This window comes from Miniopterus natalensis, chromosome 6, assembly GCF_054644295.1.
Source record: "Miniopterus natalensis isolate mMinNat1 chromosome 6, mMinNat1.hap1, whole genome shotgun sequence".
Lineage (NCBI taxonomy): Eukaryota > Metazoa > Chordata > Mammalia > Chiroptera > Miniopteridae > Miniopterus > Miniopterus natalensis.
This window is the reverse complement of record NC_142086.1, coordinates 55,316,725-55,343,756: the sequence shown is the minus strand read 5'-3', so window position 1 is coordinate 55,343,756 and position 27,032 is coordinate 55,316,725. Positions and strand designations below refer to the sequence as shown.

At 39.0% G+C, this 27,032-nt stretch overlaps 1 protein-coding gene across 1 annotated transcript in view; it reads left to right on the top strand.

Annotated features, from left to right (window-relative positions):
* MAP3K13 (mitogen-activated protein kinase kinase kinase 13) overlaps nucleotides 1–27,032 on the top strand; it is a 125,967-nt gene that overhangs the window by 61,296 nt on the left and 37,639 nt on the right. The window contains exon 2 of the mRNA XM_016200094.2: nucleotides 24,607–25,166. Within this exon, the coding sequence (XP_016055580.2) occupies nucleotides 24,692–25,166 (475 nt within the window). The 5' untranslated portion in view covers nucleotides 24,607–24,691. The remainder of the gene's footprint in view (nucleotides 1–24,606; nucleotides 25,167–27,032) is intronic.

Below are 27,032 nucleotides of genomic sequence, written 5' to 3'. Positions count from 1 at the left end.
TTAACTAAATTGATTTCCTGAAACACACTGTGAGGATGGAGAACCATGTCTTGTGTATCTTTCTATCCCATGGTTACCTAGCATAACATCCAGTAATTATATTTCATAATGGAAGACTAATATATTGGATTATGGCCTAGAAGAGTTCATGAGCTTACCCCAGATCATATGCTGCTTAAGTAAGGATTCAAGGATTCATATTCAGTTCTTCTGATGCTAAAGCTCGTAGCTAGGATGAGTGAGTTACATTGCAACATCTCATGGAATTTTCAGCCTAGCAATTATTAGGAAAGATGAAAAGGTGTTTTTTTATTTCTCATGTTTCTAGTAACAAAAGGACCTACTTTGAAATCAGATGAACCTGACAAGCCATCTACTAACTGTGTAAATTTGGACAAGTTATTTAATCTCTCTGACCCTCGGTTTTCTCTTCTATAAAATTATGATAATATTGACCTCCATGGAGGTATGAAGATTGAGATAAAGTACGTAAAAAGTGTAAGCATAATTGATGCTTTAACAGATATCAGCATTTTTTCTTCTAAGGCATAAAGCTTTTGCATACTTACTTTATACCAAAATCTGCCTTTATTGGAACATGGCTATATTTAGCATTTAGCTCCTTTGCTTAATTCTTGATCAAATTTCATTTGCTGAATTTTGTTTTCTCAATAAATTTCTGTAGAAAGACCTTTATTTCTTGATATGTTTGTCATCTATTTCAAGTACTTTGCTCTCTTTCTTCCTAGTATAATGACTTTTTCTTTCCAGTATACTAAGCTTTACCATTGCATATTTCCAGGACACACTGCTAGATTGCAAGTTAAATTGGGTTTGGTTTGCTATAGATTTTTCAGGTCCCATTTATTATTTCTTAGATGCCAATAGGCATTTCTAATTCAGCATCACTTTCTAATTCAGCTTTTCAAAATATCATTACAGTTCAAAATCCTTGTTGTTGGTTTCCTTTTCAAAAGGTATTTCCTGAAAGTCCATAACTATATTATATACCTCTAACACTTCCTGAATATATGCAAATATACTGAAACCATAAATGGATACATTCTGTCAGACCTCTTGTGACAAGCCTTTAAGGGAGTTTAAAGTGATATAACAAGGATTTGATCAGTTTCCCAGTGTTGAGGACAGGGAATGTTACTAAATCATAGTAAACCTCAATTTTCCTCAGAGAAGGGTCAATAATACCTGCTCAGTCAACCTCATGTGGCTATTATGAGGCTCAACTGAGCTTAAAATATGTGGAATTACTTTGGAAACCCAATATATAAATGTAAGATAACACAGTGATGATTGTTATTCTTTGCGTTCTCTTCTTGTGTGTGCCTAAGAACACAGGCCAGTGGAGCACTCCACTATAGGAAAAGTCTGCATGCGCCCAAACCAGTGAGAGCCGATTGTGACGGTCTTCCCTCCTTCCCTCACTGGCTGGCAATCAGAAGGCTCTAGGTGATGAAACCCTACATGCTCACTTTGGAGCGACTGAAGGCATTTAGACCTTTTCATTGCTGGGTGTTGTGTTTGCACAGTTATTTACACCACCTAGCAACGTGGCCCAAGACAAACAGTCCCTATTAGCTACCCCGTGACTTGCTATACCTGTCATTGCTCTGTTAATGTAACAGCAAACATTTACTGTATGTAGAAGATGGCGTTCCCCTCCCCCTCTTTTACTGTTAAATTAATTTATTTCTCTACTTGTTTTATGGTCTCCAGAACTAATCTGTAGAATGAGAGAATCTTACAATTGAAAGATACAGGAGAGGTCATTTAGTTCAATCATCTTTACCAAAGCAGGAGTCTTATAATTTCTCTGATAGATCGAGAAGGAAGGGAACATTTCCAGGAATGGGAGAGCTAATCAGTTTTGAGATATGCTTTTCCATTGTCAGATTGTTCTAATTCCTTATATTCACAGAATTTTTTTAATCATTAAAAAGGATTTCAGAGACCATTAGACCAATTCCTTCAGTTTTCAGATGAGGAAATTGAAACGCAGAGAGGTAGGTGACTTGCCCAAGGCCAGATGACTAACTTATGGCACAGCTGGTACGCCTGACTCTTGGCAGCTTATTTCCAAACCATTAAACTGCAAAATTACTAAAGTCAGAAATGTTGAGTAGTATTTTGCAGTATACAAATGCTTTTGTGTGTAGCATATTTTAACGTAGCAAAAATATGTTGTGTTATAAACTTATTTTGATTTTGACAGAAAATTTTTAAAATCTTTCCTTTTAATTATGTACAAATATCTCCTTAAAGCTTCATGAAAAACACCCTGCTTTAAAAAGACTTTTTTTTCTTTGCTTTCCTTTTTGGGGACTGGGGGAAAGAAGCAGTCATCAGTCTGATTCTTATAATATAGCTAAGAAGTCATATGGCCAAAAAAGACACAAAAGCACATGTTCTGCCTGACATGAGAGCTGTGGAGTGGACTGGAGCCAGAAGCTTTTTAATATATTCCTGCCAGACTTTGGTCCCAGGCCTGTCAGTGGCAGTGTGGATGAGACAGGGGTAGAGCCTACCCATATGCCAGTGGGACTTTGAAAGGTCACCTGGCCCCTGCCTTCCTTCTAGAAGGACTGCACCTAAAGGGAATCTGCAGCCTTTTATCCTGTGAAGTCACTCGCTGGAAGCGTAGGGTCTCCTCTTGCCCCGTGTGTGTGGTGTTGGGTGGGGGTAGTGAAGGGAAGGACAGAACACTGACTGGCTATGAGGGGAGGAGTGGAGGGCCTCTGAGAGAGAGTGAGGTATGTGGACAGCCTGGGGGAGGGGGGCACTGGAAATGGTGTGACCTAAAGGTGCAACAGCAGTGTTATCTCTTCTGAGAAATAACCAAGGGCTTTAGAAAGAGGACCTGGAGGTAGCTTTGGCCTGTTGCTATCTAATGGGCTGCCCTTAATGCCTTTTCAGTGAATATGTAAAAGTATTTACCTCAAGCTTATCAAATGCACCAACAAGGAAGACATTTTCTCTCTAAATTTCAGACTTTTGGCCTCGTATCCTTGTAAAGACAGATTACCAGGCTCGTTCCCCCAAAGCAAACAGCTTCATCAGTTATTATAATCTATTTATTTATTTATTTATTTATTTATTTATTTATTTATTTATTTATAATTCTCACCCGAAGATATTTTTTCCATTGCTTTTCAGAGAGAGTGGAAGAGGGAGAAAGAGAGAGAGAGGAAGAGAGAGAGAAACATAGATGTGAGAGAGACACATTGATTGGTTGCCTCCCACATGTGCTGGGGATCAGCTTGCAACCAAGGCACGTGCCCTTGGCTGGAATCAAACCCAGGACCCTTCAGTCCAAGGGCCAATGCTCTAACCACTGAACCAAACCATCTAGGGCTATAATCTATTTATTAATCTATGTATTTATTAATTTATACCTCTATGTACCTGTCTTCATTTGTGTTTGTACCTATCTCCCATATTAGACTTGTGTTCTAAAAAAACAGGGACATTTAAAAAAATTATGAAATATATAAGGCATGCCAAAAGACAAAGAGGATGCCATCTTTACACTTATATTCCCATGGAAAGCACTGAACAGCACCTAGTGTACAGCAGGCCTAAGGAAAGGTTGTTGAGTTGCAGCACTAACTTCCTTCTCATGCTTGTGCAGTCATCCTTTCTCTCTTGCAGGTGACATGGAATCAGAGTCATTTTCTCTGGGGCCCTAGGCAATGCAAATATGCTCTGATATTCATGGAAATAGTTGCTGTTCTGCAAGGCCTCTGGAACAGCGATGCCCACATTAGACAGTTCTAATTGTTGATGGTGTTAGAACTCAGAAGTAGTGAAGTGTTCTGTTGGGAAGACCTAAATCTTAAATAAAGGAATGAAACAAAATAAAGGTATAAATAGCTTATGGGAATACGAATGTGGCTTTAAACGGTAGAATTAGTTTGTTATCTGTGTTCGCTGTTGCATCCTTTAGCCATTACTGATTTCTTTGAGGAGAATCAAAAGTTGGCTTATGGAAGACAGAGGGTTTTGAAGAAATGAACACTGTTGGGTTGGGGAAAGGCTGAGAAGAGATTATTCATGTGTGTCTGGGTGTGTGGCGCTGGGGAAGGTAAGGAACTTGGTGGCACATTCAGGAAGGTTGTGAATGAGACAAAGGAAAATGACAAAATAACCCTTAGGAAAGGAATAATACTGACCACCAACCTGAGGAATAAAGTGAGGCCGTACAATTTATAACTCTCCTGATGCGAGTGTAATAATTATGTATTTGTCTCCCCAGCAGCAGGCAGTCCTTCGTCCCAGTTTCAGTTTAGCCGCTTCCTCACTGGGTCTCAGCGGCCTTGCCTCAGAGTGTGTGGCAAACAAGACACCCTGACTGGCCACCTCCTCTCTGCAGCTCCCCGGGCGGCGCCTATTCTGCTTTCACTGGTGGTCGCATTTAGTCATCTCCACCGGAAAACTCACCCTCACCTTGCCATCCAGGCAGCCGCTGCAGCCTGTCAGTTCCGTCTTCTAAATATCTCTCAGATCCCTTCCATTCCCTCTGTTGCAGCTTTTCCCCATTCTCCATCCATCCATCCATCCATCCATCCATCCATCCATCCATCCATCCATCCGTCTACGCTTAAACAGAATCATCTTTCAAATCTAACATGCCCCTTTCCTTTACCTCTCCATGCTTCTCTGCCTTAGGAGTAAGAAAGCCCTCTAATCTACTTTTCCAGCCCTTTCTTTTACATCCCTTATCTCCTCCTGCCAGCCCCACTGTCATTTCCCCCTCTTCCCAAATAACCACGTGATTTCTTTCACACCTCTGCATTTTCGCAGGGTCTTCCTCTTCCTTATACCCCTTTCCTCTTCATCCCGGACAGCAATTTCCTCTTCTATTGACTTCAGAAATGTGTGCCCATCTCCCCTAGAGAGCTTCTGTTACGACTAGTAATCACTCATTTGTATGTTTCCCCTGTAGTAGGTTGTGAGCTCTTCCAAAGCAGGGGTCCACTGTCTTCTCATCCTGGCATCATCATTGTTGCTTAATGCAGAGCCAGCCCCAGGAGGTTAACAAAGCATCAGTTAAATCAGTGGATGAGCTGAACAGGAGCTATCTGATAAGCGACCACCTTCCTCACAGAAATGGGAGTTTTTAGGTATAGTCTTGTAATTTTGGTAGCACATCTAATGAGTGCCTCTCTCAGTTGGCTGTGGTGAGAACTGATGTGAGAATGTCTATAAAAGTCTTTGAATATCTAAGAAGATGTGTCAGGCCTAGACTTTAGGTATTTAAGCAGCATACCAAAACAAACAAACAAACAAACAAACAAACAAACAAACAGTTGTTTTAGCTTCTCTAGCTTGTAATCTCTTTCTAAGAATAATCTAAGGCTTAATGTAAGACCTCAAAAAGTCTCCTAACTAAATTTTTCTTTCAACTTATAGTTTTATGATTATTTTTATAAACTTGATTTTCTGCACTGTTTTCCCTCTTATTAGGATAATTCCTATCTCCTGTCTTCTTTTTACCTGATCATATCTGGAGGAAGTAGCCCAAAGCAGTGAAGCCCTTAGCTTACAGTAAGATGCAGAGGAGAGGGATCAGCCGCTAGGGCACTGCTTGGGGCTGTGCGATTTCATACAAGCACGTGCACGCCCAATCACACAGCTTCCTGTAGGGCAGCTTCTCGGTGTTCATGCTATGGTCAACAATGTCACCTTTCACTTTGTAAAACATTAAAAATTGAAGATGAAGCAGCTCTGAGCCTATTGTTTGTTCTTTTTTTTTTTTTGCTCAGAGCTTCCTAAATTATAAAGTCCCCTCTAATTGCCAATATTTAAAGTGTGAGAATTTTCTCTAAAACTTCCTGAATTCAGAAATTCAGTACGGGGCTTTCGACGGGGGCGGGATTGGGAGGTGCCTGAGAGCTCCTTTTGAAAATCTGGCAGCAGAGTCCCTTGTCTGGATGCGGAGCTGTCCTGCTTTTCAGCCCCTTCTATGGACGGCTGCATTGATAGATGGTTTCTCCTAGGGGAGCTTCATGGCTCAACCCTCCATCCATTACCAGGGCACAGGATTATAATTTACAGCCCAGATGGTGACTACCCCACCACTCCTTATTTACTTTAGTAAAGTGGCAGAGGTATTAACTATTAAATTGCTTCCCCCTTTTTAAAATAATTGATACTGTTTGCAAAGGGCCCTGTATAAAAATACGTATTAAAGCATTGAAAAAAGTTAAGTTTCATCAGAATGTGAAGAACATTATGTGTTATAATAAAAAATAACCACATGGCCAGGCTTATTTGTCTTGGCCTGCCTCTGTGTGGAAATGAGGTTCTGAGGCACAAATTCTGGTCAAATTACTGAATTTTCATAGGAGAATTTTCACAGGAGGGTGTCAGCTCTTTCTTCTTCTTGGTTGATGGTTAATGGACCTACCTCTTACATGAAAACCCACAATAGTTGCACACCAGGTTCCTGCCAGTAGAACTTATAATTCTCAGCTACTCAAATTTTTTTTTTTGAAAGCTTGAGTGTGATAAATAATGGTCAAGGAAGATTTCCTGAAGGAGCTATAGTCCATGCCCTTCTGGACAAATCAGACTTGCAAAGAGCTATTATTTTACTTAGAATCTCTTACTTTAAGTATTGCTTTTCTGAAATATTTGGGAATCTTACCCTGTATGGAGAGGTACTCTAAAAGCTCTCCTGGGAAAGATGCTGCTGTATTTGCTGTGAAGATATTGGTGAGGCCATTTTACCACTCTGTGCAGATCAGTGGAAGACTCAGGTCTCTGTATAGACTTGGGCTTCAGTACAAGTCAAAACTGCTTCTCCTGGACAATTGGTATGTTTTTATCTTTCATGAATAATTAATGATGTCTTTTGAGCCACACAAAATTCTGGTCCAAACTTGTGAACCATCTTTAATAGTTGTTAGCGTACAGTGGGATTATTTTTGTCTACTGTTTTTTACCTTGGTTTGTTTTTTTCTATTTTGCTTTGTTTTGTTTTTGGCATTTTATTCTTATTTTCCCTTTACCGATTTACGTATTGTACTGTGTGCATTTTTGTCAACAGCCTCAAGTCCTTTTTAGCACAAAGTCCATGTGTCTATCTCCTAATATGTATTTGTTTATTGAAATCAATTTAAGAAATTGAGCTTATTATATTCAGTCTCACATAAAACCATTATATTATTACTTTTGAATTTTAGTATGTGGCTGTGTTTTTGAACTCGTAAGATCTTTAACACTCCCCAATGTGAACCCTGGACAGCATTTATTAGACAGGATGTGGAGGCCAGATGACGCCGAGAAGTCTTACTGTGTAATTTAATACTGGGTGCTGTGTTGTTTGGCTTCACTGGACACCGAGTGTGCATATATAATTATGTGCGCATGTGTAAAAAGCCCAACCCTGATAGGAAAGAGAGGCAGGAACATCATTAGCAGAGATTAGATTTGTCTCTCCAGCTGGGCAGTGTGCCTCTAAATTCCAAGGGCTTTCCCCAGTGTAAATTATGAGACTGACTCAGCTGCTGTTCAGTTCCCCCCTGGCTGAACTGCTTTTGCTAATGCTGTTAAGCTGTGGCTCAAGAGGTGAAATGTCCTGAGGTTGTAGATATATCTCCTTCTTGTAAAAAGAAAAACCTCCCTCCTCATATTTACAGGATAGTGATACCTAGCCTTCTCAAATCAAAATCAAAAAGGCAAAATGGGGAAACACACAAACCATGTGCCAAACTTCAGCTACATATACAGTACTTACAGTACTTTGAAAATTGTTGGTAGACTGAATTCATTCCTGTTCAGCTAAGGCAAATAGGAGGAATCTAATCCAAAGAGTTTAATTCTGATCAGTTGAGAGTATCTGGCTTTAGATCTGCTGCTGTTCTGAAATTGGTGAAGTCTAAGCAAATTACCCCCACTTTGCACTCTGAACCAAATCCAGGGCCAGGGCCACAAAAGGGTCTTGTCTGAAGTTCTTCAGCAATAGCAAGCAGCACCCTAACCTGAAAACTTGCACCTTTTAAATATCGCATGAAGCACAGGCTTAGCCATATCAATTGACTGAGTTCACAGCAACAGTAAATGATCTGTTTTGGTTTTTTCTGTTGACAATTAAGGCTATGTGTGTGTTGTACTAATCAATTCAAAAAGGCATGGTGTCTCCTCGCTATGATTTTATTGCCTAAGATAGCTAACTTATTGATATAGGTAAGCTTAATGGTCAATTTCTCCATTGAAGGTCAGGGAGAATAAATTAAATGCACAGATAATATAGGAACTGTAATTATAGGAAGTGGTTGTTTTAAAACTTTTTTAAAAAGTCATTAACAGTTCTTTCTTACCAACCTTATTAGCAAGTAACAAAACTGTCTGACCTGAGTGGGTTTTATTTCCCTCCTTCCTTTGCTTTTCCTTTGGGGAAAATGTTAATAGGCTGAGGGAAAGGGCTAAAATATATAGAACAAGGAAATCAGACAGCAATGGGGTCATCCTCTGATCAGTTTTCAGGACTGTAAATTTTTAGGTACTCAGTCCCCATCAATATTAGTAGCAGCCAAATCAGCTGTACTTACACTCTGCATAAATAGCAGCCCAAATAATGCATCAATTTAAGATTAAATATTGGGTGTGGTTGAGAATTTATTAACTTACCTCCTATTAGTGAAGACTTTATGAAGAGGGGAGATTTTTAAATACAAAGGATTAAGGAGAGAGAGCCTGAATTTTCAGTGAACAGGACGGCATTGTAAGAACAGGTGGAGGATTCTACACTTCTCTAAAAAGGGCTCTCTTCTAGTTACCACCGTTAGCAAAGGCAGAGAGGAAACACACTGGCGGGGATGGGATAAATTCTGGAGATAAACTGAGGGCAAAAATTCACACCTGAATGTGAGAACTGCTTTACACATATCAGGCTGTAGAAACCAGGTGGGTTATCACTAAAAGTTAGAGCTGGCAATCAAGCCAGTTTAGTGGGCATGTAACCTGTGCCGTGGCAAGGGTCCCATGCTTGGTTTCATGCTCTGCTGTCTCTACCTTGAAATTCTTAATTGTTCTGGAACAGGGTCTTGCATTTTCATTTTGTACTAGACTTGCAAATTTTGTAGCCAGTCCTATGGGCAATATATAAAGTTGTCATAGCCCTTAGACGGGTTCTCACTGGCAGTGTATCTCTGTATGTTGACTGTTCCCTGTGGCGTGCCCCTTTTTGCTCAAAGGCCAGCACATTTATTCCTTCCTGGATACTGTTAGATTTCTAGAATTGGCTCTGAAGAATGTGTTTGTGCCAATTAATGACTTTAGGGAAACTCTGCCTCAATTTGATGCCCCATACAATGCTATTTTGCTAATAAAGTCATGTAATAGCATAATTCCAGAAACTACATATTCTGCTCATTCCAGTTACTGTGGCCTTGAACAAAAGTCTTCTGATCATTGCATAAGTAATGAGTAATAGTTTTTATGAAGTCAAATTCTTCTGGTCAGAGAAAAGAGACTTGTTAACCCAGCATTCACAGCCTTTCATGATGTGACACCACCCTATAGTTGTAACTGTGCTTATCACTGCCCTTCATGCACCTTAGGTTCCAACTATTCCAGGCTGCTTGCTATTTCTGGAAAATCCCTTTTTTTCTTGCTCTCCATTCTTTTCTTTGAAATTCTTTTTTATAAAAATGAATGCCTTCTTCCAAATACCTCGCTTGCTTCCCCTGTCCTCCACCCTTTCTCTACTGGTATGACATTTACTCTTCTTCCAAGGTCCCACTTCGTTGCTCGAATATCTCTTCTTCTATGAAGTTGTCCCCTGATGTTCTCAATTATATTTAGTCACTGCCCTCTCTGCTGTGCCATGGCTCATGCAACTCTTAAAGGCTTACTTAACTCTGCTTTGCATGCTAGTTACTGTTTACTCGATTATCTGTTGTATGTTCCTTGAGCATAGGACTGTCAATTTTCTCTATTCCATCACCCACAGCATCGTTTCATGATATGCAGCACATGCTCATTGCATGTTTACTGAGTGAGTGCCCTTGTCCATTTGAGGTGCTGTAACAAAATACCACAGACTGGGTAGCTTATAAACAACAGAAATTATTGCTCACAGTTCTGGAAGCTGGAAGTCTGAGATCAGGGTGCCAGGTGGTTGGATGAGGCCCTCTTCTGGGTCGCAGGCTTCTCATTGTATTCTCACATAGCAGAAGGGCAAGGGATCTCTCCAGAGCCTCTTTTATAAGGCACTAATCCCATTTGTGGGGACTCCATCCTCGTGACCTAAGTACGTCTCAAAGGCCCCACCTACTAATACTATCACCTTCAGGGTTTAGGATTTCAACGTATGAATTTTGGGGAAGCACAAACATTTAGACCATAGCAGTGAGTGAATTGGAAGGACTACTCTAGTTATCTTGTGCATTTAAAGCACTTTGTTGTAATTCCCTGAAATGAAACAACCAGTTACCATCAGTTGATCTTGTTGGAAATAGTTTTGACTTTGAGAATTATCTGTGGAAGAGAGAAGTAATAAAAGCAAAGCCGTTACTGGGAATGAGGCCCCCTAGAATTATATAATGTTGTGACCCTGGGTGAAAGAGTAGTGAGAGTCTAGTAGTGGAAAAGCTAAAAAAGTCTGGCGGGCCCCAGATTAGTCAGGGAAAATTATCTAAAACAGTTTGAAGTCAGAAAAACAGGAAGCTTAGGGTACCACTTGACTCTCAATTTAGCCATCCATAGCCAGCAATTTAGTTCTGAACTTTTCTTTTTGTAGCACCTTCCCTTAATTAAATTATAATGCCATGTCAAGAAAAGGTTTGAAATAAAGCCAGTAACATGGAGGAACATGACAAACGCATTTTTTTATTCTACCACTTTGACTCTGAAACTAAATGCTAGCTATTGAGAAATTTTAGTCTTTTCATTCTGCCTAGGCTGTGTGAGTAAGGAGAGGGCGAAAAAGAGAATAAACCAGAGTCTGAATCTGAATCTACTGGGGTTAAGAAATAGACTTTTCTTTGAGCTCCTCTGTGGCCATAGCCAATCATGCCTTTAATTTCGTCCCATGGGATTAGGTAGATGTAGGCTAAAGGAAGAAGTCACTAATTCCAAAACCTGGATTGTGCAAGGTTAATTTCTAAGTCACTGCTGCAGTTGGTGGACCATCCTAGTCCTATTGTCATTTCAGTGAGTATGAGAAGAAGACCGTTTTGTTGACTAGGTATAAGGACTCTGTGATTCCTCATAGGTATTTAATGATTTATTTTCATATTTTAAATTTTGGCGCTCAAGTCATGTCAGTCTAGTGAAGATGAATGGATGCCCCATTTCAAAACCTATTCTCACTAGTGAGTCTACTTGTTTTTATGGTGGGCAAGTAAAAATAGGACTCTGTGAAAAAATCCATCAAATGAAAGTTGAATATTATAGAGTGAGGTGGGATCATCACAGAAAAGTTGTGGGGTGTGTTCCCACAAATTTGTATCCAGTAAAATAAAGGTAAAAAATTAATATTGAAAGAAAATCATAAGAGGATAATAGAAACACTAGAGAGTTTATGGGAAGGACACTGATTTGCCTCAATAAGTGAGGGAAAGGATTCATGAGCTGACTGTGTGTTTGTCTGTGAACCCTCAGGCTATAACTAATGTCCCTTTCCTTAACCATTTCTGCCAGCAGACCCTGGATCTCTACCTAAGCCTTTAACTCAACACCGGTTCTGGGGTGGAAACCTCTAGGGAGAGCTTTTAGATTCTAAGGACATGTACCCTTGACTGTGCTAAACTCTTACCTCATTTTGTTCTCTAGACCTGTGTTTATTAACTTTCATTTAGACATACCCAGAGGTACCCCTGACTCAAAAGGTGTTAAGGTTCTAAATGCAAAGTTAATTCTAATGTGTACATAAATGAAAAGTTTAATGGTAAAGCAATGTGATTACATTTTAACAAAGCTTGCCACAGCTTACTCACCTAAACGGGCTTTGTCTTTATCAAGAGTATCCTGGTAAAAGCTTCAGGAAAAGTATGTGTCCTTGGAACCCTGATAGTACTGAAGGAGCCTGTTCGAGACATTCTGCTGTTACTCAGGACAGCTTGGGGACTTTGCCTTCAGAATGGCATTTGCAGATCTCAGTATTGGAGATAGGGGGAAGAAAAGCTCAGTCAGTCCCCTCTCCCCCTACCCTGGCCCTGTTAACTATTGTATTGTTTTCTGTACTAGTGGCTTTGTCTTTTCTATAAATGGATTTCATATAAATGGAATCCTATAGTATGTAGCCTTTTATGTTTGGTTTTTTTCTCTTAGCATTGTGCTATTGAGATTTATTCATATTGCTCTTTTTTTCTTAGTGGAATTTGGTGGGGTAACAGGGGAACTAGAGATAAAATGTCTATGTTCAATCTACCACATTTAACTAGAGATCTTATTTAACAATTTTAGAAAATAAATCAGAAGATGCGAGTGGAGAGCAAAATCTTCTGATTTTGCAGTTGAAATTAAACTTATTTCAGGTGCCAAGACAACAGAGAGAAACCATTAGAAGATTTCAGGGTCTTGTTTATAGTAAGCGCTCAATAAAATGCCTGTCGGTTTCATTTGAATCTACAAATAACCCCAAAAGAGAGTTTTATGTTATCTCTAGTGTACAAATGAAGTATTTATATAACTTGTTGAAGACTTCACAGCTGGTACGTTTCAGAGCCAGGATTCAAATCAATGAGGTCTTTCTGACTTGAAATCCCAGATTCTTTCCTGTTACAACACATCATAAGCATACTGTGATCAACATGGGAAACAACTATTTATACTATATTGGGCTTCATTACGGTCTGGTTCATTACAGTCTGGGAGGAAATTTGACATAATGGGAGGTTATTCACCGATGACATTTACTCAGTGTGCTGTGTGTGGCCAGCTCACTAATGTGTTGGCATCATCAGAAGGGGTCTAGCCACGAGATAGAAAAGTTTCCTCTCTTTAATCCAAAACCAGGGAGCAGTAACATTCAGAGCAAAATGCTGGGAAAGATGAAGTGAAGTTGGAGATAGAGCAGCAAGAACAATTGAAGTGATTCAAGGGATGTGTGTCCTGCCTTAGGAATGCAGCCAGGAGCTCTTAAGACCCATCAGTGTTAAAGAAAACAGTTGATATTTATGCAATCATTGTGTAGGAACTCTGGAGTTCTAGACTTTAAGAACATCAGATGAAACTTGAAAGTGCTTTGGAATAAACTTCTAAAAGTGTTACTGTTAAATTTTGAAAAGGATTTTTTTTTTTAACTCCTTTCATTCATTCATAGGACTTCTGTTAATGTCAGGTTCCATGTTAGGTGTTGGGAAAAACAGTAAGTGCTAAGATAGCTCCTACCTTCAGCAAGCTTCTCTTCTACATATGTGGTACAGAGATCATTTACAGTATTAAATGTTAGTGATAAAATAAAGGCCTTAAGGTTTAATATAAAAATCAGTTCAACACACGGATAAGATTTTTTTCATGGGTTATGGAGAGAAGCAGTGATGTTTATGTCATATCTATTCCTTTCGGAAGGTAGAAGTTACACCCCCTCCAAAGCTGTCGTCAGAGGCAACGTACCGGGCTCAAAGATCCACTGTCATTTCATAGGCTCTTCAGGTAGAGTTGTCTAATCTTGTCCTCACTTTACGGGGCGTTGTGACTGTAACGCATGCTATGCTTTTACAAACAGCTAGACATAACTTACACAAATTTGCAAACAGTTATTTAGAACCAATGAGAAGAATAAACATTCTCACACAGTGAGAACAGATGTCATCAGGTCCATGTACTGAGCCTCACAGTTCACTCGTAGGAAGAGTCTTCAAGCCTTTGTACAAAGCCTTTGAACAAGCTTGGTTATCTAGTTTCCCAGTCCAGGACAAATTATAAGGACATGTTAATTACTCAAGCAGATTTACTACCAGCTATGAGAAGTGATAGTTAATGAGGGACTAGTGGCTTTATACCAGACATGGAGACAGAAGACAGTTCAAATTAACTAAACAGTAATAAAAATTATTAGGATTTCAAAAGGATTATGCAAACAGATTTGTCAGTGTTACTTTAAATAGTAACTTCTGCGAATTTTTAAATGTTAACTTTTTAAAAAAATATGATTTATATGCAACTTTTTTGGAACATGTGTACTGAAGACGTGTGCTTGTGGTGAGCTAAAATTATAATTTCTGAAGGGAGGCATCTAAATGTGTCTTTAAATTCCATCCTCTGTAATATTAATCTTTGTACTAAGGCTCTACAGACTGTTTTCTATCATAAATAGTTTGTTCTTCTGCATTTATTTTTCTTTCCATTAGAACTTTCTTGTACATTTATAATTTTTTAATACTTAGAATAAATATTTAATATTAATTGATGTTCTTCCTAGTCATCCTTATCTTGGACAGATGGGACTTATCAAGGATCCTTTAGTAGTCTGCAAATTTCAGCTATATGTTAGGAGTAGAAATAGAAACTATACCAATGAATAATTAAATAATGGGTTTGGATTACTCTCTAGCACAAAGTCAAATTCACATTCCAAAACAGTGACGAGAGACAGGTGAAAAATGATTGACCTTTACCAATTTCATTTTGATAAAGCTCAAAATGTTCATCATATATTTTTCTAGGATATCATCTTGATTGAATCATTACCTTAAAAAATTAAAACTTAGGACTGCTTCTGTGAGCAAAAACAATGTCAAGGAGAAATGTAAAAGTCTAAAGCAATAGGATCTTTCACTAATATGTTTTTCATGAACTCGCTGTTAAAATTGGACATTGGGTCCAGAGGTCTAGAGTGCCTTGCTCCTTCTGGGGTTTTTATCCTGGTTATCTCTAGTAGTATTCTCTGAGAAGTAACAAGAGCTACTGGTGATTTGGTAGAAACTTCTGGTCCTGTTTAGTCTTCCCTCTATTAGCCTTCCCCTAGTTTTCTGCCTTTCACCTACACTAGTACTGTGCTTAGGAACTTCAAGGAGGATAATTATGAGAATAGCAATAATCCAAAAGCAATTTAAAAATTCTCCACAAATGACTATTGAAATTATTTATGTATTTGAAAATCATCCTTTTGGATCTTTCTGATAGTTTTAGATACCTGGCTATGGCCCCTTGGAAAATCCTTTTTTTTTTTTTTTAAATCTCTGCTTTAATTTGGTCCTGACAAACCATCATTAGAATGAGCTGTACTTAAAGCATTTCATCTACAGGTATCATTAAAATTTGGTAGCAGAGCTGTTATTTTAAAAGAGGTAATAGAGTTCTATGCATTTAGCAGATCATCATGTACAAAGGGAACCCACAGTTTTTATTAATCCCCACAACAACAAAATCTGTCAAAATCTGTCAAAGCATGTAGAGAACCTCTGTCCAATAGAACTCCCTGTACTGATGGGAAGGTTGTATTTTGCACTGTCCCATATGGTTGCCACTAGCCACACAATGGCTACTGAACACTTGAAACAGAACTAGTGCAAATGAGGAACTTTTTTATTTTATTTAATTTTAATTAATTTTAAGTCAAATAGTCACACGTGACTAGAAACTACCATATTGGACAGTGCAGGTATAGGGGTTTAATATTAAAACAGAATTAAGTATACCCTACAGAAAGTGGGTGTATTTTAGAATTCTCCGCTTACTTTTATTTTTGCCGGGAATTTTTACCTTTCATCCTAAGAATAGAACTGAAGTTCAAGGTAAGATGTGAGCCTAGTTCATATTTTTCTGGCTTAAACCTTTCTAATTAAGTGGAAACCCATATAATATTGACAGTAGAGTGTTGTGACTAAGGGTGCTGGCTTTGACTTGTACTGAGGCTCAGGCTCTGGGCTGAAGTGGAACTGAGTTCAACTCCTATCTTTACCACTTAGTAGTTGTAGGTCAGTTATTTAAACTCTGTGCCCCAATTTCTTTATCAATTATTATCAGGGGTAAAAATAGTACGTTTCTCAAAGGATTGATATGAGGGTTAGAAAAGTTAATATAGCAAAATGCTTAGAGCAGTGAGTGGCCCTAATCTCTGTAAAAGTTAGCTATTGTTATTTATATATTACTTGCCCCATTGCTCTGTATGTGTGCATGTGGGCATGAGTGCATGTAAAATTCTTCCATCCAAAAAGTAGACTGCATCGTTTTATATCAGGTTCTGTACTAGGTGCTGAGTCCAGATAGGAAGGAAAAGAAGGACAAGGTACAGACAGATAAAAAATACTTGGATTCTACTAGTAAATTTATAAACTAATGAGAATGAGTCATTATTCTTGAAAAAATAGAAGTCATGCCTGGCTGGTGTGGCTCAGCATCGACCTAGGATCCAGGAGATCGAGGTTTGATTCCCCATCAGGGCACATGCCCGGGTTGCGGGCTCGATCCCCAGTGGGGAGCGTGCAGGAGGCAGCCGATCAATGACTCTCTCATCATTGATGTTTCTCTCCCTTCCTCTCTCTGAAATCAATAAAAGTATTTTAAAAAATAGAAGGCATAAGCCACTCATTGCTCCCTCACAATCTATGATTCCATCTTTCCTAAGCAACAGCTGAAAAAGCAATGCAAGAATGGCAGAAGGACCTTTGACACCTACTTGCTTGCTAAGTACATGTAGGGACTTGCCCAGGAACAATCTGTAGGATATGTAGCTTTGTGGGAAATTCTGGATATATCAGATATATATCAGCTGTTACTGATGCTCTTCAATAGCTCCACTATACTAAGCTGGCAATGAATTATTTGGTTTTAATGATATATAGTATAACACAAATGCATAATGTATTATATTCATATCTCTACCTCAATTATATTTTACTGTCCAACTATACAGTCCATATACTGACAATAAATTTAATGGGAAAAGAAAACTTTCATAATATAATTTCATTCAAAAGTGTTTTTACTCCTCTCTCATTCATTTAGAGTCAGGAATAGTACAGAGCTACCCTATGTACACTTACATCATCACCCTGTGGCGGGCATATATTTTAATAGTAAAAGTTAGTATCAGAATACTACTTTATAGCTTGAAAAGTACTTTCATTTCAATTATCTCATTGAATGCTCACATAAATTTCATGAGGAAGCCCATTTTTCAGAACCCATGTGTGGCAAGCTACCTCCACTATAAGTATTTAATCATAGTATGGATATCATTTAGTTTTCATTGCTGACCTGCTTTTTTGCAACATACGACATTGGTACTGAGATTCATGGATGACCTAAATGTAATAAACAGTATTTTAAATTTTCAGAGGGGAAATTTTTCCTCATACTTCAGCCTAGACAGAAAGAACAGATTGTCCAATTGATACCCAACTATGGAGCCCATGACTCACACCAGAGTTCAAGTTTTCTCACCAAACCCAAAGACCCAGAAACCAGAGGTAGACCTCTTAGCAACCGGGGCTCAGCTCTGCAGCTGCATTTCCAGCTTTAGCCTTTATGTCTTTGCCTTTCGCAGAAGGATCTCCCCTGGTACAGTGCTGAAGATCAGATCTGCTTTCTGTCCTTCTCAAAGCACCCTGTTCTGTGCCTTGGAGGTTGACTTGTATGGACTGCATCAATGGACTTTCTTGCCCTCTGATTTTCTATTGGGATCAACCAATGGGAAGCACCTGCAGGATCTCAGAGAGCAAGAGGAGAGTGAGGTTAAGGTTCATTATTAATTCCCCTGGCTCCAACCCTATCTGCTCATCGCACTTTGGTTGCAGCCATCCATCCAACAAGGCCACAGCTCTTGTTGGATGACCTTCTATAGCCATGCTCTTCTGGTTCTGGTAATCATTATTTCCCTGTCTAGTAACAGCTCCTGACTATTACTAGCTTTGGAGAATAGCAAACCTGTTGCTTTTCCTTCCCCTGCCTTTGTAAGTAGCCTCTTATTTAACTCTCCTCATTTATCCCATTTTAGTGTGCCAGCTTTTTCTTGCCAAGGCCTGGGCTAACACAGGGTTCTACAACAACTTCTGTGATAGTGCCTGTTTCTGTTATCATTTAGACAGAGTACATGCAGACTTCAGAAAATCTTAGTTCAGAAAAATGATTATGTGCATAATAAAAAATTTCCTTCAGTTTAATCCCTAGTATATTTAGGATATTAATTAATCTCTAAGTAGATTCTACTTATTTTTTTCTTTAGAAACATAGTCTACAAAAGAAGATACCTATGACATAGTAAAGCATAAGCAATCTTTTGCTACAGATATTTTCTTGAATCAATATAATTATCACCTAATTTAAAACCATGGAAATTAGTTTTTCTCCTAAATATTAGAATCACTAGAATTCACGTTCTCGCAAATATTATATAGCTACATACAGCCTTCATTTTTTTAAAAATTTAATTAAACCCTGGAATGTAAAAATAACTAAATTAAAGGCAAATGAAATGAAATATGAAAAAGAAGTTGCATACATTTTGGGTTTTCCTCTCCTATTTTCCATCTTACTTTTGTTCTTTTGACTTGTTATCTGTTTATCCTTTGCGCTTTCATGTATTATTTTAAATGAATGTTACAAGCTCAGCATCCTTCAGTTTCTGTGCATACTGGTCTATCCCCCTTTTCTCATTCTTTCACTTCCTTTAAGAGAACCTTACGTGTCCTCCCATTACCTTTCCTTTCATGCCCCTTCATTTCACATGTATATTGAACATATTGGCATGTATCTTTTTATTCTAGTTTTTTCGTTAAAGATTTGGATAGCTAATAAGCACTAAGGATTCACTGTGTACTGCAGAAGAGTGTCATATATGCATTATCTCATGGAATGATCTAATCTTTTCCATCAGGTGGATTCTGCTGTTATTGCAAATTATAGATAATGAAACTGAGACTTAGAGCAAGAGTAAGGTCAAGCTCATGATTAATATTTGCATCCAGGTCTATTCCTCCAGTGCTTTCCCTCTCAGACCCTCACAATACTGCTCTCTATATGATGAAGTGCAGAGAAGTTTCTGAATTGGTTGACTGGGAAACAATATTAAAGTTTGTGTTATAGCCCAGATTTTTAAACATAATTTTAATTTTAATTTCAATTATCATTTTAATTGTTCTCCTGGACTATTTATCTTAAGGAAAGTCATAGATTCCCAAAAAGGGAAGGGAAAGGCACAAAGCAAATATATGTAAGTTGGCTCATTAGTCTATGTGTTTAAAGCAACAAAGATTTGGATTGAAAACTTCTGATTAAACAAGTAATGCATGCCCTGGCCAGTTTGGCTTAATAGTTAGAGTGTGAGCTTAGCGTCAGCCCTTGGACCAAAGTTGTTCATATGGAAAATAATACAATAATTAATAAACAATAATACAAGAATAAACTCTGTGTTTTGCATACTCACAACTGTAAACCTACTTTTGCCCCACCCTGTTTATTATTTATTGTAGATTTATAGAGGTTATAGAGAAATCATTTCCTTGGTCAAGAAATATATTTAGTCTTTTGACTTAAGATATATTTGAAATCTCACAAGCTTCTATTTCTTGTTTAGTTATGACTCTTAAAATGAAGCATCTTTATTCATTTAAAAACCTCCCTTTTAAGCATATTTTAACTTTAATCAAGGTTGTATTTATAAGTATCAGTACTCAGAAGGTGGTCCATCAACATGGAGAATTTGCCCTTTTGTAATTTTTATTTTTTACTGGCTCCAGCATACTTCAGTATTATTAAACATTCATAATCTTAACCAAAAATATAGGTATATGGTAAGCACTGCATCAATATTTGTGAATGCATGGCTGTTGAGTGAAATGTTAGAAAGAAGATGAGATGAGGCAAGGGAGTGGATGTGGTTGGTAGGAGATTCTTATTATCCTCTCAAGTAGAAGGATTAGTAGATGGTTCATAGTTATGAGAGCAGGTTGGGGTAAGAGCACATTTGTAGGCCCCTTTCTTGATGTGACTTTAAATAACATACTTATAATTTTAATTCCATTAAAAAACTATCTAATTTTTTCAAAATTCCAATCAAGATCTCAGTGACAGATCTCTATCCTGGGAAGATCATTTTAGGTTATTACTGAACAAGTAACTCAATCCCAGTTTTAAAATGGGAATGATACCCTAAGAGCAGAAATCTCTCTTATGTTCTCATTACTACCATATGAATTTTAGAGAAATGACCAGAGGTTAGGATGGCAGGGCTGTGTCTATTTTAAGGCAGGAAAATCTCAAATAAAGAGAGGGCAGCTTGGGAAACGCTCACCATCAATCAAGAAATCTCAGCAATAGTACTTAAAATTTTATTTAATTTTAGTCATACTGAAAACTTTATCTATGGGGCAACATTTTCCAAAATCTTTTATTTATTCATGTTTATGATATAAAACTAAAAATATGACCTACAATAAAATTATCCTCTATTAACAATGGGGAAATTTGTGTTATGTAATAAACACGAGAATTTGCAGGCCATATGGCCACATTGCCTCTTCCATTCCTCTTTTTCTCTGTGCCCGATCCATCTTGGCATGAAGCCAAGGTAATTTCCAGAATTTGGCAGTGCCCTGGCGAATGCACAGCTGCTACTGTCTCCAAGCCTTGCCTACTCGTTTCGCACAAGCCGTTTCCTCCTCTTGGTGCTGAGAAACTCCCCGAGCAAGGGAAGTCTGCCTGAGGGGCAGATGCGCAGCCCTTCTTGTGTCCCTGGCAGATCCAGGGGGCCTGGTGAGGGTGGCAGCAGCATCACCCCACCTGCAGCCCTGCCCACCTTGCCCCTTCCATTTGACTCTCGATGTTGAAAAAATCTCGCCTCCTTTCCTATCTGTCCCCTTCTAATACTAGCTTTGACTTCTCGTGAATTAAAGGATCCAGCCAGTTCCCATGAGGGTGCCTGAGCCAAGTCTGGACAGGACGAGAGGAACTGAACCGAGAGGGCGAAGGCAGGGCAGGTAGTGGGGCTGCTTGTGTTCCCTCAGTTTCCACTCGCCGGTCTCTCCCCTCCTCAGTGGCTGTTAGTGGGTAAATGCACAAACATGGGTAAAATTTAGATATTTAGCTATTTTTCTCCTCCCACGCTCTTCTTAAATGCGGAGTCAGCTCTGATCATGTTTGAACATAGTCGTGGGGATCGTTTCCTTCCCTTTGTTCTATGTCTCTCCGTTCCTCTGCCTTTGGTGGCTGAGGGGGTCTTGGGCCTCTTGGAGAGCAGAGGCAGCCTCTTGGACCACACATCTCTCTACACACCCAAGGTGTCCCTCACCTCTGCCCACTCCCAGAGCAGTGCTGAGTCACAAGTGGCCTGTCACCCCTCTGTTGACAGGTGCAGGGCCGCCCCTCTAGGTGAGTGCTTGTGCTTCCTTGGGAGGCGCTTTAGTGCATCTAGAATAACTCTGTGAATTACTATGGTCACGATATCATGGCTCTTTGTTTCTCTTATTTGAATATACAACCAGGCTGAGGAAAGAGCATAGGATGAAGAAAAGGACTCACCCCAGCTCTGCCACTCATTAGTTGTATGGAGCAAGTGAGCAATCTCTCTGAGATTTGCTTCTTGTGTGTAAAACCAGTGGGTTGGACTGTTGTTCCTTGATCTCTTAAATATCAAATTGAATGGAATAGCCATGCTGAAGTTCTCTTCTAGATACTCATTCCCAGGGCCAATGGGAACAGGTTCATTTCATGTTCACCCTTAACCCCTTAGAAATGGGAAGAGATTATAAAACAAACACATTTTTCTAACTTTTTGTGTATGAGCTCATTTCAATATGATATCATCAGGGAGAAACTCAGGATAAAAATGGACAGAATGGAAATTTACCAAGAATTAATATAAAGTCCTGTCATTTTATTCAAAGAACAAATTGCACAAATAGGTGTTTGGCTGAACTTCTCACATACATTTGGGTACTTGCATTACCCTCAAGTCTCATGGGAGCCAATGCATAATGGACGCCCTGTGCTGTATAGCGTAACCGTGCGTCCCAGCGGCAAAGGCAGACTGGGAGGAACTGCTGAGGCAGTGGCCAGGTCAGAGAGTCTGAAGTCAGCAGTCTTCAGAGATCAGGCAGAGCAAGGCTGGAGAGACCAAAGGCAAGAGACAGCTCAAGGTCGTGGCAGGAGATCAGCAAGAAAGCAAAATGAGGGAATGAGTAGTGACAAAATTTGGAGATGAGCATGAAAGGAACAAAGTGGGGATGATGGGAATTGGGATCCGTTCAGCAAAGGGCTATTGCTGTAACAAGTGAAGCCAGCCTTTCTTTCTTTCTTTCTTTCTTTCTTTCTTTCTTTCTTTCTTTCTTTCTTTCTTTCTTTCTTTCTTTCTTTCTTTCTTTCTTTCTTTCTTTCTCTTTCTTTCTTTCTTTCTCTCTCTCTCTCTCTTTCTCTCTCTCTCTCTCTCTCTCTCCCCTCCCTCCCTCCCTCCCTCCCTCCCTCCCTCCCTCCCTCCCTCCCTCCCTCCCTCCCTCCCTCCCTCCCTTCCTTCCTTCCTTCCTTCCTTCCTTCCTTCCTTCCTTCCTTCCTTCCTTCCTTCCTTCCTTCCTTCCTTCCTTCCTTCCTTCCCCCAACCTTATATTCCCAGGTAGCTGCCCAGCCCCAAAATTTCTCCATGCCCTAGAATTTAAATTACCAGCCTCTTCCATGGCCTGGTCGTTTCCACTTCCCTGACTTCCTTTCTGCTGTCTGTCTGAATCATGTCTTCTTTGCAATGGTTCATCTCAAGTCCTGCCTCTCCTTCAGCCCAAGTTCTCCACTCCAACCCCATTACTGTTTTCCTTTTCACAGCTCTATATGACAGAATATGGCACATTTGTCTTGGGTGGGGAGCAGTCAGGAGGTGATTCCCTTGATGTAATTATTAACACCTTGACCAGTTTGTAAGCTTTGAAAGGAAGGAACTGTGTCTTACAGAGACTGTATGGTATAGGAGACAGTTTGGGGAAAAGGAAAAATACCTAGTATTTAATCTTGGCTCTGTGACCTTTAGCTCATACCTGTCTCTAGGCCTTAGTGCCCTTCTTTGAAAACAGGGAAAATGATTCCAGGTTTTCTCTTCCTTACACAGGGGATCAAATGTTTAGATCAACATCAAAGGCAACAGTATTTTTTAACCTGTGAAGCACTCTAAGAAAGTAAGGTGTTATCATAAGAGGTGCCATCGTGTTATAAAAAAGGCAAGGGACTTTAGGAATCTGAACTTTGAGTAAGATTTTAATTCCTGTTCTACCTCTTCCTCTATATGTGAGCTTGGAAAAGTTTCTAACTTCTCTGTAAAACGACAAGACAGACTTACGAGGATCATTAGTGCTGGAATTGGCTTATACACCAGTTTGTAAGAGCCAGTTGTCAAATATTTAGTAACTTTGCAAGCAGGTTGTTAAACTGTTATTAGCTTGAAATCTGCCATGGTGGGAGTATTTATCCCCAGGAAATCACTAACACTACAAATTGGATTGTTGGGTTTTGTTTTTTTTCTGAAGAGCTGGTCTACCAGCACATCACTGAATTATGTAAACAGGGCTCTGTAAACCATAAAGCTCTTTCTTAATCTTCATTAAAAGTAGTAATGGCAACAAGGAATGTTCTGTATCCACAGAACCTAGCCTTTTGCATGGCACAGCTCTTAGCACATATTTAATAAATACACCTTTGATTTAACTTGGGTTCACTCTTGTATTATTTTAATACTTCTGCCCTGAGCTAAAGGAGCACCCACCCATCTTCACCTTTCTGCAAACCCCTTTCTATAAAATTTCATTTTAAAATCAGGTAACAAAAATAAAAGCCTGGTTCAGTGCATGACACACACATTAGACCTTAAAACTTCTATGTCTGTAACTGACCTGATTACCTTCTTTCCAAATCTCCTTTTCTTCTGGTATTTCATATTTCAGTTAATGACATTGCTCATCTATTCATTATCCCAAGTAAGTTATCTATAAGTTATTCCTCTCCTCTCCCCTTTCCTTACCCATCCCTATGCCTAATCAATCACTAGATCTTACCAAATCCACCCCTTAAATCTACCCCATCATCTTCATTGCCTGCTTCCTGGTTCATAAACAACCATCTTCTCACTGTGTCCTCACATGGCAGAAAAGGCACTGGAGCTTTTCGGGGTCTCTTTTATAAGGCCACTAATCCCATGCATGGGGACTTCACCCTCATGACTCAATCACCTTCCAAAAGCTCCACCACCAAATAGCAAGACAATGGGGACTGGGTTCAACATATGAATTTGGGGAGATATAAACATTCAGTCTGTAGTGACATATTAACGTAGAATGCTTTGAATATCTTGGAAAACATGACAATATAACCTCCACCCCTGCTCAATCTAACCACCTAGAATTAATTATTGTTAATTCTTTAGATATATCCTTCCAAGCTTTTTTCATGTAGATGTGTTTGTGTATCCTTTCAAATACATTTAAAAACAGCTTATGTTGTATATAGTGTTCTAACCTGTGTTCATAGTAATATGTCATGAATTTTCTCATATGAGTAAATACTCTACAGCATGATTTTTAATTGCCACGTTGTATTCCATCATGTGGTTATACACCACTGTTTAATCCCATTGTTTTAGTGTTTTTATTATTGTAATCAGAAGTGGAGCAGTGTGGATGACTGAAGAGAGGGTGATCTCCTGTCCTCCTCCTGTTTCCCCAGGTTTTGGAGCCCTCTCTCACATCAGAACTCTATTCAGATAATCCTCTGAGTGTCATCTCAGGGCCTTGGCCACACTCATGGCACGATGGCTGACCCTCAGGAGCACCTGAGCTGCTCCTCCTCCCCACACTTACCCTTGAGCGAAAACAAAACCTTCAATGGAGTACAAGATGAACTCACATCCATGGGGAGCCACCATTCACCCAAGCTCCTTAAGGACCAGCAGGACAAGGGGGGGGTGCAAACAGAGCTACCTGAGGGCATGAACAGCCCCATCGCCACAACAGTGTTGACAAGTGTAAGCGAGGACTCCAGGGACCAGTTTGAGAACAGCGTTCTTCAGCTAAGGGAACAAGATGAATCGGAAATGGCCGTGTCTCAGGGGAACAGCAACACTGTGGGTGGAGAGAGCGTGAGTGGAACTGAAGACATCAAGATTCAGTTCAGCAGGTCGAGTGGCAGCAGTGGTGGATTTCTTGAAGGACTCTTTGGATGCTTAAGGCCTGTATGGAATATCATTGGGAAGGCGTATTCCACTGACTACAAATTACAGCAGCAAGGTAAGCCGCAGTATGGACCTGGAAGATGTTTCTTGTGTAAACACACCATCATCAATAACTGGATAACCTTGGCCTGTGGGTAAATTAAAGAACTAGTGCCTAATGAATACCTATATCAGTTTCCCACAGACCTTCTGATGGAACAGATTCATATTTGATTGGGTTTTTTTGGTCAAAGCCCATATTTTGTGGTTGTCTAGTTCAGTGGTGTACAAAGTAAAATACAGATAAGATGATCGATGGTGTTATAAGGAAGAAAATGTTAGAGCTTCTCTTCCTCTTATCTCATCATTTTAAATTTCTATTTTTGTGCATGTTTTTATATATATTTTGTATTTTCATAAAGTTGTGTAGATATCTAATTCACATAATATTTGCAAATTTAAAATTTTTATTGAACCTTTATATAACCAGAAAGTCTGATGGCCACTGGATTTATCTAAAACCAGACAGAAGCCACATGGTACTGCCCCTGATGATTGCAGGCTGGCCTGAGGGAGTAGTAAAAAGAATTCTTTTCATTCAGTCAAAGAACAGAAAGCTCACATTTTGAGGAAAGAAAAAATGTCAAACCATTCTTGATTGTTTCTAGATCCCACTGCTTTTTAAAAAGTAAAATTTTAACTCCCATCACTGTGTTGCATTTATATTCATATATCCCAATTCAAGCATTATGATTTTGAAGTAAAGAGAACACATGGCCCATGTTCTTTATAACTTCATTTATGTTCTTTAAAAGAACATTTTATTCCTGGTAACAAAAGTAATATATTAGAACATTTGGGACATACAGGTAAGTTCTCCCCAAAAGTTAAAATAATCTGTGATTGGCAGTATCCTGAGAATAACTACCATTAATGTTTTTGGTATATATTATGTTAGTCTCTTTGTGTGTGTATGTGTGCCTTAAAAACAGTCATACTGCTTTTCACTTCATAATGTGAACATTTCCCATATCATCAAATATACTTTGTCAGCATCATTTTTAATGGCTATATAATATTAAATTGTATGAACATGTCAATAATTATTTAAGCAGTCCTCTGTTGCTTGACAATTTGTTCCTTATTTCTAGTGATTATAAGCCACACCACAATGGACATCTGTCTATTACTTAATTTTTGCACGTATCTTTGAATACTCCTTAGGATAAATTCCTAGAAGAAGAATGATTGGGTTCAAAGGGTTTGTTGCTTTTAAGGCCCTTGATACAAATCTTTGTAGCCTTGTGTAAATGATTCAGTTGTTATGAGATGTCTCATTTAAAAATTTTGGAAGGGAAAAATATGGACCAGAAATAAGATTCTGTTTTACTTATTTTATAATTGAATGTTGGACTCTGTGATCCTCCCTTAAAAATATATTCATCTATTTTATCAGGACAGTTGACAGCTTTTCCACAACAGCCAGTCTACATTCATCACCATTAACCACTTTTCTCGTGCATTCTGCTTTTCCTATTTGTGAAATACTCATCCTAAACCAATACCAACCTCTCCCTCTATACTCCTTCTCCATAAGTATATTGGAATTTGCTGGTATATCTGTCAATTCCAGGTGTACTTTTCAGTATTTGTCAGCCAGAGCCTCCATTCCAGCTCCATGCAGAAATTCTTTGTCAGTACCTGGATTTTCTCTATCTGTCTGTGTCTCTCTCTTTTTCATACATACTCCATTCCACCTTTACCCCGCTCCATGATCTTAAGGTTTCAAGGAAATTAAAAAATCATTTCTTGTCACACAAAGGTTGGGGACTCCTATGTTAAACAGTCTTATTATTTTTTAATTTGGGAATAAAGATAAGCACCAAGAGGAGATTAAAAATCACTTGTCATCCCACATCCAGAGATAACTACCTTTAAGTTA